Below are 16430 nucleotides of genomic sequence, written 5' to 3' on the forward strand. Positions count from 1 at the left end.
TTGCAGTGTTTACAGATGGCAAAACGAAAGTGCAGGAAGACTCACAGTCTGGGATCGCATCTCAATCAGGCTTGTACAGACCACAGAAGCAGGAGAGCTGTCATGCCTGGGCATATGACAGCTTCCAAAGAGGAGAAGCTGTAAAGTAGTCATTCAACTCACAATGGAAGCCAGGAGAGAGCCTCTCTTACAGGAAAAAGCATGAGATGTAGTGTCAGATCTCATGTGTTTTAGTCCCAGATCTCTAAGTATTAGCTGTGTGACCTTGAGCATATCCTGTAATGTTAGATCCTAAGTTTTCTTGTGAGTACAAGGATTTAATAACTGACCTCTTGAGGATCATGTCATGTAATAAGAGCTGCAGCTTCCTGAGCATCTCTTACACGCTAGGCACTGTGCTTCATGTTTTACCTACGTTACCTTGCTTAATCCTCACTACAACTCTGTGAAGTACGTCTCATTATCCCCATTTTACAGATGAGGAAACCTGGGTTCAGAGGAATCAAATGACCTGCCCTACCTCACACAGCTAGTAAATTGAGGAGATGGAATTTGAATCCACGTCTTTTTTTTTTTGCCAAAGCTTAGTTTGTTTGTTTGTTTGTTTTTGGTGAGGAAGATTAGCCTGAGCTAACATCCATTGCTAATCGTCCTCTTTTTGCTGAGGAAGATTGGCCCTGAGCTAACATCTGTGCCAATCTTCCTCTATTTTGTATATGGGATGCTGCCACAGCATGGCCTGACGAGCAGTGCATAGGTCCGCACCTGGGATCTGAACCTGCGAATCCCAGGCTGCCGAAGCAGAGAGCGCAAACTTAACCACTATGCCACCAGGCCGGCCCCAAAGCTTAGATTTTTAAAACCATGCATTCTGGCTTGTAGCAATCATTCATTTAGTCATCAAAGACTAATACATTTAAATATGTTTTATAATAAGTAAAGTATGATGCAAATATAAGTTTTTATATTATGCCAGTGCATAAAAGAAGCATCATAGGAGATCACCAAGTCTAACTTTTCACACTACTTCTTAAGGTCATATTAAGTTAAATATTTCAAAAGGCAAAAGGGTAAAGACTAGTCATGACACGCATAAGCATGTCATATGGTAGCTACTGTCTTTAAGAAGAAAGAAAAAAAAATAACTCAAAGAGTAATGTTTTGACACTGGAACAATAGTAAAGTTTAATGGAATATTCTGTAATGTCTATTGAAAAAGTCACTGACCATCCCCAAATATAAAGCACACCACACATGATGACCATATCTTTTGGGATCAATTACAGAGCACTCTCAAAAATATAAAGCTGGGGCTTGCCTGGTGGCGTACTGGTTAAGTGCGTGTGCTCTGCTGTGGCAGCCCGGGGTTCGGATCCCGAGCGCACACTGACACTTGTCAAGCCATGCTGTAGCAGCGTTCCATATAACGTGGAGGAAGATGGGCACAGGTGTTAGCCCAGGGCCAATCCTCCTCAGCGAAAAGAGGAGGATTGGCATCGGATGTTAGCTCAGGGCTGATCTTCCTCACCAAAAAAAAAAAAATATGTATATATATATGTGTATATATATATATATATATATAAAGTCAGTTTCTTCCATCCTCACTGCATTTTGATTGACAGAGTGGTTTTGCCAGATGTTCTATACCAAATGATTTAATTAAAATTTTGTTTTTTGAATCTGTGAACCTCTCTATTTATAAAGACGTTAATGAAGTAAATGAGCTTATGAAATGAGAAGAATTTTTCTCCAATTGGATTATTGCTGCTGTAAATCTCCAGATTCTAAAATGCAAATGGAATTAAGTCACTGGCGGTAGCCCACTGCCACATATGACTGGATTATAAATTAGGCAGCACAGTTTGGAGTTGAGGTTGGGGTGAGAGTGCATTCAACATAGAATTTTCAGGGGCTTGGTTCTACCTCCAGAAGGATAGAAAGGTCTATGTTTGACACAACCTCTGAATCTTCTTGCTCACGTCAGAGACTTTTATTATTTCTGTGCCTTGGTTTTTCAAAATTGGTCAGTGTCTAGATCTAGACCATGTACAAACCAGTGGAGGAAAGAGTCTAAAGTCTTTGGAACTTACAATCAATAGATCTCTCAAAGATTATCAGCATCAGAAGCAAAGGAGATCAGAAAATGGGATGGATTAGCAAAGCTCTGGGTGATGATGGTTGTATTCAATGGATTGACATAGTTTGCTCATCTTCTTCTCCAATTTCCTATCCCAAAATGATTCCCATTCCGAAAATGAGTGATTTCTTTATCAGCATGGTATTGATGAGAAGAGGAATAACTTTCCTTGTTTTATTCTAATGTTGATTCTTTTTGTCTCTAGTGTGTACTTCTCATAATGAATCGAAACTAGAAATGCTAGACTTCTTAGAGTTGGCAGTTTATAACTTCATTTCCAACAAAAACTTAAAGCAGTTCAAAAAATTTAGAATTGGATTGAAAAGGGTGAGTGTTTTCCCCTTTTACTCCATATACTGTATTTTTTCCAATGAGCTTATGTTTATAGTACACACAATTGGTTATAACTTCAGCAGGGATGACCAGGGCTGGAATCGCTCCAGTAGGGTCCATTCATCTTGTGTCTCAAGTTGAGCTAATGCTTCATGAGTCAGCCCAGAAACTTGCTGTGTAAGCTGCCTCTGTTTCCCTCTGGGATCCTGGTTATTTTACCTTTAAGTCGGTACAAAGTATCTCATAAAACAGAATCAAGAGTGTCCCATCACAGTTAACAATGTTACTCTGTGGCCCTATCACTCCCTTCTGTAAAGATATACTTTTTTTATATTCTGGTGGGTAATTTGTTGTTTATTTCATTCCTTTTGCATTTTTACAGAATTCCTCCATATATGGCTAGAAATAAGTACAGAATGTCTCATGCTTGTGGTTCCCTTGTAAATTAGCACAAATTCCTTTTTCTTCTGGGGCTACAGTTTGCCCTTTCTTAAAACTGTCTTAGAATATTTTAGTATAGTTTTGAGTTTTTGTTTCTTTTTTTAAAATCAAGACTGTGATTCAGACCCTCTGTGTCTCCTATTCCTGGGGTTCCAGACAGAGATTAAGGTCACCTGCTGTGATTGGTCTATTTTTTTCTACATAAGATATCATTTTTTACAGTTGAGACTTGAGATGTTTCACATTCTTGTTGAAGAATCTTAGTACTATGACAAATGTTTTTGATGTGTTATGCTTCCAGGCTAAATTTTTGCTTTATAGAAATGAACCTTTTAATGAACATTTAATAATCTCAAGCAGAGACATTTTCTAAAAAAATTTTTTCAAGAAAAATGTCGTATTTCAAACACTAAAACAGAAAACAAACTATTGCATCAGAGACAAAATCTTTAATTGCTTCAAGCAGAATATCTGAATGACTGATGTCAATCTCAATACTGATATTTCAATATCCTTACTACAGGCATTTCTTTCTAAGTCTTCAGAGTAGCCCTTGACTTCACCCTACATCGAACCATAACAATCATAGTGTGTGGTTTGAGTAGTAGTAATTTTCTCGTTAATTGTGAGGTTACTCAGAACATCTGGTGTTTGGTCACTAACTCGAGGAATCTCCACTGCCATCTTCCTGAATTTGGTCTCATTTGACAGAAACCTGGAGGTCTTCTAAAGGACTGCTTCTCAAATATGTATACATATCACCTGGGAATCCTGAAAAATGCAGATTGTGATTCAGAAGGTCTGAGGAGGAGCCTGAGAGTCTGCATTTCTAACAAGCTCCCAGACACTTCTACTGGTCTGTCTGGACCACACTTTGAGGAGCAAGGATCTCTGAAACTATTTATGGGCCAGAGCCTGAATTTGGAAACTTCCTGATATTACAACAGAAAAAGAATAAGAAAGATAGGAGCTCAACAAGGAGAAGTGAGAAGAAAACTAGGGGTAAGAATAAGGTAATGAGTGAAAGGAAAAAGAAAGACCTTTGAGGAACAATGAGGCATTTCCTCCAGAGCTAACAAGAGTAGGGGGGAGACTGTGTATCCCATGTTAACAGGCCTGGAGAGGAGGAGGGGAGGGAATCTCGCTTTTATTGAGTGTCTTCTGTGCAACCTGTAGTCTGACATATTGCTATATGTGTATGTATGTGTGTATATATATATATACACATATATATATGTGGGTGTATATATAGAGAAATGTGTGTATATATGAAGGATAGATACATAAATTTTACATAGATAGATAGATGTTCTGCTTTGTTCCAAAAAGGTTTAAAGAGGAAGTTATACTAAGTGCTCTCACGTGCATACGTTGCTTAAATCCTCATAACAACCCTTTTAAAATATATACAGAGAAAGAGATGATAAAGCTAAGTCTTGGAGTAATTTTTTTAAAAACACAGCTCTAGGACTATTTGACTTCAGTGCTGCAAAATCCATACTTTGACCAGTCAGAGAGCCAGAAACAAGTGAAAGAGAGTGAAGAGGACAGGGGCATAAAGGACAATATTGGAGCCTGGGGTCACACAGTGCACAAGGAGGAGAAATTAGAGATGAGGATGTGGCAGAGACACATGGGTTAGTCCAGGAAGAAGGGAAGAGGAAAATGCAGGGCCTGCCAGGGCTGCAGTCCAAGTGGATAATTCCAGTCCTGGTAGCAATTAGAGGTAACCCATTTGGCAGCTCCTGCCCCTCTGCAGGGGGGTTGTTGCCACCGTTTTTCCTGCCAAGACTATTTTCACAATCTTTTTGGCCCTAGCTAGAATAGGCTGGTTCTATCCAGTGTGGTGAACTCGGTTTTCACTTTCCCTAAACCACCAAAGCAGCAAGAAGCAACCTGCAGGACTCTAGGTAGGAGAAGCTGTGTAGCAAAACCTTGGGGCCCCTAGAAACTGCCTGCCTCCATTCCCACTGGGACTCGGAGTCCAATTCTCCATTCTCAGTCTCTTCCTCCTCTTCTGGATCTGCTTTTGGCTCAGTAGATCCTTTCAAACCTTCTCCTCTGAGATGATTCATCAAGAAAATCCTCCAGTTACTTTCCCAGATGAAATAGGTTGGTTTATCGAGAGACTGAGTGCCAGTTACACATATGGAAATAAACGGTCTGGGCAAGACCTTACAACCCACGCAAAATTTAGGGGAAAAAATTATGGTACGTAGAATAGGGGAAAAACGTTTATGTTTAATGATAACTCTGACCGTGACAGCACTTTAGAATCCTGAAGAACAAGGCTCTTACATATATGCATGATTTTCTAAGTGAATTCTTGTCTGGAGACTCAGAGGAGTGTTTTGAATAAAAGTGAAGGATGGAAACATGAATGCCTCTCAAAAATTTAAAGGGCATTATAAAGAGCAGATCTCCAGTTATTCAAGGGGAGTTTCCATTGCATTCTGAACTCAGTGAATCCATCTTGCTCACACTTTTCTTTCCATATATTTCTATGCAAAGAATAATTAGGCCTAAGAAATAAGATATTGGATGCTTGCTATGCAGTATAACTCAATAAGAAATCTATTCTTGGCAGGGAGCATAAGATTTGTCCTTTAATTATGGACATCTGGCACTATGGTAGAGAAGGAATTATTTTGAAATTTAGTTTTTATTTTTTCAAAGTTATACATATTTATGTGGTTTAAGGGATCTTAAACTGGTTCTACAAGACTTTTCTGGAAAAAAGAGCAGTCTCCTCCTTGCCCCTTCCTTTGCTCTCACTTTCCTTGGTCCCCAGGGCAACAGCATCCAACTCTCATAGCTTTCTTTTGGAATTAACCTCCATATCTCCAAATATCGGGCATTAAATGCTATTTCTTTATATTTATGTTTAGGCACTACTATGGAAGAATTTATATCCCTTTCACAGATTTCTCTGGACTCTATAATCACTACCACCACACACATGCATACTTTCTATTTCCCCATCTTCCCAAAATTGTTGCATGGTAAATTTGATTAGATCAGTATTCAGTAGATGCCATTGTGACCACATGAAACTATGGCAATTGATCCATGTAAGATTTAAGCTTCCTTTTCCTTTCTTGCCCAACTTTTTCTTTTCCCTGGATTTAATAATTGTGTTGTGTTTTTGTTTTGTTTTCTTACTTCTCTATGTATTTATTACCAGTCAATCTCCAAACTCTCCTCCAATCATCTAAACATCCTTTCAGAATATTCAACCACTTGAGATATTCAACTAGTTTTAGTCACATCTTTTTGGAGACTTCTCTCCTTGTGTCTGCACAGGGACCTCCCCCATCGTGGACTGGTTGCTGTCTGTAATTGGCACACTGCTGTCATTCTGGGCTATCCCCTCACCATCATCCCGGAGACTGCCTTTGTTTCTCTTGAGTTCGTTCCTGTTTCTTGGATCCTTAGTTTAGTAGTCTTTTGGTAGAGCATCTTCTCCAGAAGCATCCTGAGAATGGGTGCATGTGGAAATCTATTTTGAGATCCTGCAGTCTGGAAATGTTTTTTATCATGTCTTCACAGTTAATCAATGGTTTATATTAAAATATAATTCTAGACTAGAAATCATTTCCCCTCAGAGTGTTAAAAACATTGGCCCCTTGATCTGTAATTTCCAGAGTTGTTGTTGAGAAACCTAAATCCATTCTGATACTTGACCCTTTGTATGTGACCTCTTTTGCTCCTTTCTTGTTGCTCTTAGCACCTAGTGTTCTAAGATTTCATGATGTGCACTGGTGTGGGCCTATTTTCAGGTACTGTCCTGAGTATTGGATGGACTCTCAATCTGGAAACTATGTCCTTCAATTTGGGGAAATCTTAATGGTCTATTTGTTGATCATCTCATCCCCTCTGTTTTCTATATTCTCTTTTCCTAGAGCTCCTCTTAGTCAGATATTGAACTGACTCTTGATTGATCATCTGGGTTTTCTTATTTTTTTCTCATATTTTCCACTTCTGCTCTTTTGCTCTGCTTTCTTGGCTACTTACTCAACTTTATTTTCTAAATCTTCTATTGATTTTTTAATCAGTATTGATTCTTTTGATTCTACTGTCGTATTTTAAAGTCTAATTTCTAAAAGCTTATTCTTGTTCTTTGTTATTCTTTTTTAAAAAAATAGTATTCTGCCTTTGCTTCATGGGTGTTTTATTTTTATGAGGGTATTAATTATATATATATATATGTATATATATATTTTTTTATGATCTAGCCTTTTTAGAGAATTTATTTTTGAAATCTGAGCATGTTATTTTTGTTTTTTATTGATGTTGTAATAGTTTATAACATTGTGAAACTTTGGGTTGTACATTTTTGTTTGTCCATCACCATATATATGTCTCCCTTCACCCCTTGTGCCCACACCCTACCCGCATTGCCCGTGGTAACCACAATACAGTTTTCTCTGTCCATGTGTTGGTTTATATTCCACATATGAGTGAGATCATACAGTGTTTGTCTTTCTCTTTCTGGCTTATTTCACTTAACATAATATGTATGTATTTTTAAAAGCTCTCTGTGTTGTCTTTTTCATCCAATGTACTTTTCTCCTGTTTATTCATTTAAACATTGCATTTTTTGTCTTGTGATCCTTGGCTGCCTGCTTGTATTTGAGAAAGGGGCACTCACTCAAAAGCTGATTGGCAGCTCTGTGTACCTGAACTGGGGACTTATCATTTGTCTTGACCATTCATTGGGCAATTCCTTTGTCTTCAGGTCCTTTGTTTTGGGTTGGTCAGACTCTCCAGAGAAAAAAATCTTCTAATTTCCTGCCTGGAGGAAATAAATCTGGCTGCCAGCATTCTGTGTATTGAGTAGAAAGAGAGCGCTAAGGGCCTCAATATTTTGTATGCATGGTAGGCAGAATAACGGCTCCCTAAAGATGTCTGTAGCTTAATGCCCAGAACCTGTGAATAGGCACATTTACATGGCAAAAGAAATCTTGCAAATATGAATAAGTTAAGGATCTTGAGACAGGGAGAGTATCCTAGATTACTCAGGTGGGCCCAATGCAATCACAAAGGTCACTATAAGACAAAGAGGGAGGCAGGAGTGTCAGAGTCAGAAAAGGAGATGTGGCAGCAGAAGCAGAGGTTGGAGTGAGGTGGGGCCCCAAGCCAAGAATAAGGGCAGCCTCTAGAAGCTGGAAAGGCAAGGAAATGGATTGTTCTGTGAACCTCCAGAAGGAATGCAGCCCTGCCAACCCGTTTTAGACTTCTGACCCCAGAACTGTAAGATAACAAATTTGTATTGTTTTAAACCACTAAACTTGTGGTCTTTTCTTATAGTAACAATAGGAAACTAACATAATATGTAAGCTTTGACATAATCCCCCTCTTTTCATTATAGAACCTCCACCATAAACTGTGCCTGATGTTCTATCTTTTCCAGAGAACAACCCTCCAGTCTTCTGCTAGGGTAGGAGTGGGACACGTTGCTTTGCTGCTGAATAGACAAAATTTCTTCCTATTCTCAGCCAAACTTCACCTCTGCTTCCAGAAGTACTTAGTGGTACCGATTCTTGGACTTTTGGTGGCTCTGTGGGGAGTAAACCAGGTTGCTTTTGAGCATCCCCACTGCTGGCTTAAGGTCCAGATTCCTGGTCTGCTAAGTCAGTTGCCACTCATCCTTCCACTTTCCAGCTTCCACAATTTTGTCACTATTATTTCTCTTTAGTTTTCTTTGTCTTTGTGGTGGCTTACCTCCCCCCACCCACTTCCCCCCAGAAAGCCCTCTACCATTTATTATTATTTCATTGTGATTGGAGGGAGTAGAAGTACACATATATAGTAGAAGTACAGTTATGGTCAATCAACTTTGACAAAGTTGCAAAAACATAAGTGCCATTATTTTATACTGCTGTTTCCTTGGCATGGTGCTGGATTGTATATTATACATTTAGAACATGACATTGTGCCAGTAGAATTATATATGATATATGTCAATATGGCATGTGGGAGTTAAGATCAATGGTTTTGTAGGAGGGGGCCTGGGTTTAATTAAAGGTTTCGCCACTTATTAGTGGCATGACTTTGAGCAAGTCACTTAACGGAGCCTTAGTTTCCTCATCGGTAAGTAAGTATCTGTAAATATGGTAGAAACCATATTTAACTCAAAAAGTGATTAAAGGGATTAAATTAGACAAGATGTTGGATAAAAACCCTTGGTCCACTGCATACCTCCATTGTGGAGCAGAATTACAGGTGAACCAAGATTGAATTATATAGCTATTATATAGATAGACTTATAGATAATTATAGAATTATATAGATATTACATAGATAGAATTATGTAGATAGTACATATGTAGAGATATGTACTATATATATATAGATATACATATACATTATATAGATGTGCCCTTCCTTGTATATAACAGGTACTTAATATTTGTGGGATGAATGAATGTCTCCTTTTAATGACGTATTTCAGAAAACAATGAATATAGGGATCCACTAAATGCTACGTGAACCTTAAAATAGGCAAAACATCAAAATTAATCCTTAAGTTTTTTTTTGGTTTTTTTTTTCGAGAGAAAGATTAGCCCTGAGCTAACATCTGTTGCCAATCTTCCTCTTTTTGCTGTCGCTGCCTGGCTTGATGAGCAGTGCATAGGTCAACGCCTGCGATCCGAACCTGCGAACCCCAGGCCGCTGAAACGGAGCATGTGGACTTAACCACCATGCCACCAGGCTGGCCCCTAATCTTTAAGTTTTTAAGTTTCTCTTCCCCATCCCCTTGTCTTCATTCCTTTTAACAGAAGACTATACGTCAAACTTTTAATTATTCCATTTGCCTCAAAAAAAATCATGGATGCAAGATTAACAAAGAAATATAGAGCAGCCTAGTCAGCTCTTTTCTCTTCAGCTCTATTGAGAATTTAGACTAACTTCTTAATTAGTCTCTTCGTTATTTCCTCTCTCTCAGTCCCCTCCCCCCAATCCATTTTCCACACAGCACGCAGAGTGATCTTAAAAAACAAAATGCATATCAAAATGAATCACTCCACTGCTTAAAATCTCTTATTGGCTTCTCATTTTTCTAGGAATAAAAACAAATCTTGGCACAACCTACAAGGCTTTGCAAAGCTCCAACCTCGTCTTCAGCCTCATCTTACTTTGCAAATGTCTTCTCTCTTCAGTTCTCTCTCTTATCTTGTGAAGTGTCTCATATGTAGTCACCCCTCAATACATATTTGTTGAGTAAGTGGATTGATTAATGAATATATTAGAAAGAAGAAGGATAAATTTAAAACTATATAATTTTAAGGACTTGCTTTTATTTTCAAATTTTCCTACTGGATCAGGTAAGAAAAGTGCTATGGACCCAATGGCTTGATAAATGCTTCCTTTTGGCTTTGTCTTTGGAGCCAAGAAAATTGCTTGGGAAAAGAGGAGAGACTCCGGATGGAAAAGCGGGTAGGGAGATTATCTGCTTTCTAACTAATGTACTGGGTAGTGTCATGGAGAGAAGGTGGTTGCACTGAGGTTAATTTGCCTTCGATCAGACAATGTATACATAGATCCTAGTACAGTGGCGGGCACAAAAAAGATGCTCAATAAATATTTGTTGAATTAATGAATAAAAATGGCCTTCCTACTTTATCATATGCCCTTCAAGCTGCAAGTAATTCTTTGTGATTCTTTCTTAATGCTGCCATTAAAGATCACTTTTGCCCAGTTTGAGCTGTATATTTTGGTAGAGGGAAAGTTAACATGTTTTTTGTCTAAGATTAGGCCAAGTCATGCTATTTTAAGGATGACTATCCTAAGTCCAGTTTAGAAGAGGCTCATTTATTATTCTGATTCATAAGTATTTCCCTGCACATTCACAAAAACTATTTCCTTTCAAAGTCACTAGAGATCTCATTTCTTAAGTCTTATGTAATAGCTGGAAAAGGAGTTTGTTTGAGAAAGAACAAAGAACTGAGCTATAGTTTAATAAAGATGGGAATGCAATATGTTATTGAGCATTTTTAGCTGAACTCCCTTGGCTCCAAGAGCAGACAGTGCGGTAAGCACTTCCATAAAAAAGTGAACCAGTTGACTGCACTGGACTGAAAGAAGGTACCCACATTCACATGGCCTCAGGAGCTTGGCAAAGGGTAGTCTGGCAGAGTTTATGACAGTCTCTTATGGGATAAGATTGTGGGGAACTAGTAAACCCCTTCTGGCATATAAAGGTTGTAATTGTCTGGTAGTTCCTTGAAATTCCTCAGCCAGAGTGGTATTTATTCAGCCTAGGGATGACAAATTACCTTAGCTTGTATGCCAGGACAAAATATTGGTGATGGCTGCTGGAAACCTGTTATGAGAAAAGTTTTGAGGTCATATTTAGGCTCATCAAGAAAGTATTGTCATAAGTTAGGAATGCCAGTGTTGAGTTTTGGAATGGGGATTGATGGCACGGCTCATATTCAATATCCTTTTTTAAGGCTTTTGTTTTGTTAAAATCTAAGTAATTATATCTAAAAATCCATTTAATCTTCACATAAACTCTATGAAGTAAGTACTGTTATAATCTTTTTTTTTTTCTTTCCAGATGAGGAAACTAAGGTACAGACATATTAAGTCTCCCTAAGTATATAGCTAATTAGTAGTGGAACTTGTATGTGGTCATGTGCTTGCCTAACTCCAGAGTTCAAGCTCTTAAGAACCATATACTTTTCTCTAAGAATTCTGGAGTGCAGATATTTAAGGCTGTTATTACTCATTCATACCCTAGATGGAATGAGTTTCTCTCTACTGTCTTACCTAAGATGGGAAAATATAAAAGACTAATAAGGTTGTCAAGGCTGAAGACAAACTTTAGCTACTTTATAACACTAAGACTGATTCTTAGTCTAAGTATTGAAAACATGGCTTAGAATATGACTACTCTAGTCAAGGAAATATAAATTATTTCGGATCATTTTAAGGATGGAATGTAGCACATCTATACCATTTATACCTTGAAATCCCATCCAAGTAGAAGCAGTTTTCTCAGATGAGATTTTTCACCCTTTGAAACTTTTTATTCTAAAAGTAAAGATGTTAATCAGTATGCCCTGATGAGATTCCAAGGGCAAGTAATTATATTTTGTTTTTCTTAACCACTTAAAGCATATTCTTTTAATGGGATGATCTCTCTATTTATGAAAATATATTACTATCACTTTCTCCAAATATTTATTTCTGTAATTAACCGTTAAAATCACTTGTAAATGTGTAATTTATAGTATCCATGTAAAACAGTTTGGGTTTTACCCAAAGTCAGGGAAAAAGACAAAACAAAAAGATCTTCAAATATTTTAGTTGGTGTTAGTAATGTCAGATTATGGTTTCATTTCTTGCCTGTTCTTTTTCTTTTACAGAAAAATCTATCATTGCTCAACCAATATTTGTTTTTGAAAAGAGAGAACGAACTTTTAAGGTAAAATCTAGCTACTTTTCTTTGTTTGATTTTTACTTTGACCAAGAAGATTGTATTTCAAGAAGCTAGCTATCCTAAATGATATCGCTGCTGCATGAGTTTATTCTCTTGTTCTTCACTCAGCAGAGTAGTGCCTGCAGAATATTCATATAGTAGGGATTTACTGACCGCTATTTGGTTGAAATGGGAAGCGAGAGGCCTCGTCTTGAAGCTGTGGATAACATGACACTTTTACTAAAATTATGGGTTTTTTGGGGGTGACTTGGAAAGGGGAGAGACTGAAAGAGATTAGGAGGGCTAATGCTCCTCATGGGTCTCCACCACTGACCTAGCCTAAAACTGGGTATGAAATAAGTTCTAAACTGTGATATTTGATTTAAAAGGGATCTTACGGACCCTATCTGCTTTTTCAGCATCACACTAAAATTACCTGCTTTGAAAGACAAACTACAAGATTAGTAGCATTCTCACTTTAGCTTAATCAGTATTTTCTTGTTATTCGTTCTTGCTTATGCAGGTAATTTATACTACTATGCACAAAACTAAAGAAAAACTCAACCCCTAAGCCCTTGTTGAAAAAGCAGATTCCTGCCCCTCCCCCTTCACCCACCCAGGTCAAGTGCTTCAGAATCCTGAGAGTTGGTGTTTCAAAATCTTCGTTTTAAACAGGCTCCCACAGGGGATTCTGCAGTCACTGAAACATAAAACCATTCTGATAAGACTTTGCTTTTTCTTGCATACTTGCCTGGTGAGTAAAAGTGATCGACTTTGTCCTGGCCTAGCTAAATAGACCTGGCTCCTGAGAATTCTTTTACAAAGTGACAGGGTGGAAATCTAACATAAAAACAGCAAACACTCAGCTCTCACTGGCAGTTTTGTTTCCTTCCAGAGACCTGCAGAAGACACCCTGTATGAAGCAGCAGAACATGGTAATGATTTACACCCTGTATTTCAAAATCCATCTTTATACAAAGGCAATAAGCAGGCACAAGCATTTTGGCATGTGGCACAGACTACATAAAACTTAATGGTCTTTCTTGTGTTTAAACATGAAAGTAGACTGGCTTTTATTTTGAAAGGTGACATGCACGTCCCTGAGAACACTGATGTTAGCAACTCTAAAATCCCATGATTTTCCACTGCCTGTGTCTCAACCAACCAAAAACATTCTTATATAATCTCAGAATTCGTCTGCAATTTCTTGTCGAAGCCACTTGTTTTTAATTGTTTCATACTAGGATGGTATGCCTATCGGTTTCTAATCACCAAGCTGTTAACTCCAATATTTAAGATTGTGCTTCAGGAGCTAACATGTTATCAAATAGTGATATATAGACAAAAGGAAATTCTATTTATCCTCCCATATCATTGGTTGAGGATAATTTGTTATTGCAAGCAATTTTACTCTTCGCATTGAATTTCTTGCAGAATGTAATGGTTTTTCAAGAAAGTGCGTACGGTCTTCATCTTTTAGTGTGCATACTACAGATTCTCAGTCCCAAGGAGGTAAGTATAGACTTGATGGCATTGGCTGTTCACTGTTATGTTTAAGTGTGAAATTACTAAGAAGCTTTTCAAATGGATAAGAAAGTCTACTCATTGGACAGTGTTTATAATACATTGTTATATGAAAACACAATCTATACAATGGATTGTACAGTGAGTCACTATTTAAAAATTCAATGTATCAACATTGGAAAGGACACAGCCCAATGTTAGCAATGGTTATCTTAGGTAATGGGATTACAAGCAATTTGGGCTTTTTCCTTCCCTCTTTATATTTTGCTGTTTCCAAAGTTTCTGCATTAAGTGGGTATTAGCTTTGTAATTAGGGGAAACTGTCACATTCCCCTAAGTAAATATCTACTTAAATAGGTAGATGTCTGCCTTTTAAAAAAGACACTTTATTTTAAGAACTCCATCATATACTGTGTTCTGAGTAAATCACTAACCTGGTTTGCCTCTCTTCTACACGCAAGCTCTCTGGTGATTCCTTTTATAATGGATCATATTGCCTTCTGCCTTGTAATACAGCTATTTGTGTGAATGTCTGTCTCCTCCACTGTGAGTTCCTTGAGGTCATCTCCGTGCCTGATAGAGTGCCTTACACATGGCGAGCACTCAAATATTTATTGAATTGAATGAAAATTAATTTATAATTCTCAGCAGAGGTACACTTTTTTTCTGTTGATAAAAATACAAAACCTTTTCTAAATTACTGATAGAGAGATTTTTCTGAAAGAACAAAAGTCCAAATCAAAAGAAACATAAAAACCCACTTCTTTATTGACTTCAGTTTGCAATCTGCTTTTAGCATCAACTTTGTCCCAGAAGCGAATGAGATCATCATCCTTCACCGACCTCCCGACCTTCCCCCCTTCTGGGCCAGGTAATAAAGAGCTCATAGAACCTCAAAGCCAGCACTCTGACTTTTCAAAATCCATTCTCATTAATGGTGAGCTTTCTTTCTCAGCTATTATAAAATGCTGACATTTAATGGCAAATAAAATAGAGGCCTTAGCAAAATATGCGTAGAAGAATACCTTATGAATTCCAACTCCACAAATCCAGACAGTATATCTGTTTATTTTTGGTAGAAAGTTTGAATTTGATGATGTTTTTTCAGATTTCATGTTTATGATAGCAAAATGTTATATATGGCAGCCCTATACAATAACTTGCTGTATTTTACTTATTATGGTCCATCTATACGGTTTATAATATATACAGTACTCAAAATATACAACTATGCTTTAGATTCTTATTCCAAAGTTTATATTTTAGATTTGTATTCTCAAGTTTGGAATATGATTCCTTTTGAACTCTTCACTAATTACAACATTACTTCTTTTTTTTTTGTTTTTGTGAGGAAGATCAGCCCTGAGCTAACATCCATGCTAATCCTCCTCTTTTTGCTGAGGAAGACCGGCTCTGAGCTAACATCTTTTGCCAATCCTCCTCCTTCCCCCCTCCAAAGCCCCAGTAGATAGTTGTATGTCATAGTTGCACATCCTTCTAGTTGCTGTATGTGGGATACAGCCTCAGCATGGCCGGAGCAGCATTACGTAGGAGCAGCGGTGCGTAGGTGCACGCCCGGGATCCAAACCCGGGCCACCAGTAGTGGAGCATGCATACTTTACCGCTAAGCCACGGGGCCAGCTCAACATTACTTCTTTTTATTTGAAATTTGTAATGCTTTGCTCAGTGAAACTATTTTATCATAACAAAGTATTTGAAGTGGTTGGAACATTCGCTACATTAACGTTATGATTTGATTTCTTGTGTGTTTTTGTTCCTACTGAACAACCAACTGCCTTTTCTGAGTTAAGCTTACCACTAAGAAATAAAAAATACAAACTATTCACTTCCTTTTTTTTTTTTGTGAGGAAGATCAGCCCTGAGCTAACATCCATCCCAATCCTCCTCTTTTTGCTGAGGAGGATTGGCCCTGACGCCAACATCCGTGCCCATCTTCCTCTACTCTATATGGGATGCCGCCACAGCATGGCCTGACAAGCGGTGCATTGGTGCACGCCAGGAATCCGAACCCTGGCTGCTGTGGAGCGCCTGCACTTAACCGCCACGCCACGGGCCGGCCCCTAGTCACTTCCTTTTAACTGATCCTTCTCTACTTGGGAACCACAGAGTTTTCAAACCAATGAGGTTATATTCTTATTAATAATTGCAAGCATGACTGAGCAACAATATGTCAGACACCTTTCAGATACAAAGGAAATACTTTCTGCCTCAATAGGCCCCATCTAAACCCGGCTGGCAAGTTAAAGATGAGGAATAGGGGTCCTGTTCCTAGAAGATTTGGTTTATTGAATTTGTGTATAAAGCAAAGGGATGGCTTTAAGTTATCTGGATATCTGCTTCAATTCGTTTTTTTTTTTTTTTTTTTTTTTTGGATCAGACACACATACACCAAAAGAAAGAATGAATAAAGGAACATTGATATCATAACTACCATTCCATTTTATGTTGTGCAGAACGTTGGTGGTGTTGGAATAGAGAAAAATAGTACAATTTTAATATGGCCCATTCATTGTTGATTTTCAATAATAAAGATCACATTAAACCATT

The 16430-nt window shown here is 37.9% G+C and overlaps 1 protein-coding gene across 5 annotated transcripts in view; it reads left to right on the forward strand.

The window, feature by feature from the left end:
• RANBP3L (RAN binding protein 3 like) overlaps positions 1-16430 on the forward strand; it is a 47537-nt gene that overhangs the window by 14013 nt on the left and 17094 nt on the right. For 2 of the 5 annotated variants that reach the window (XM_058563485.1, XM_058563486.1), the window contains exons 2-4: positions 12286-12344; positions 13234-13273; positions 13773-13850. In XM_058563485.1, the coding sequence (XP_058419468.1) occupies positions 12286-12344; positions 13234-13273; positions 13773-13850 (177 nt within the window). Of the gene's footprint in view, positions 1-12285; positions 12345-13233; positions 13274-13772; positions 13851-14658; positions 14734-16430 lie in introns of all 5 variants that reach the window. The other 3 variants (XM_058563483.1, XM_058563484.1, XM_058563487.1) reach the window with 3 other exon arrangements.

Source organism: Diceros bicornis, chromosome 20 (genome assembly GCF_020826845.1).
Source record: "Diceros bicornis minor isolate mBicDic1 chromosome 20, mDicBic1.mat.cur, whole genome shotgun sequence".
Classification (NCBI taxonomy): domain Eukaryota; kingdom Metazoa; phylum Chordata; class Mammalia; order Perissodactyla; family Rhinocerotidae; genus Diceros; species Diceros bicornis.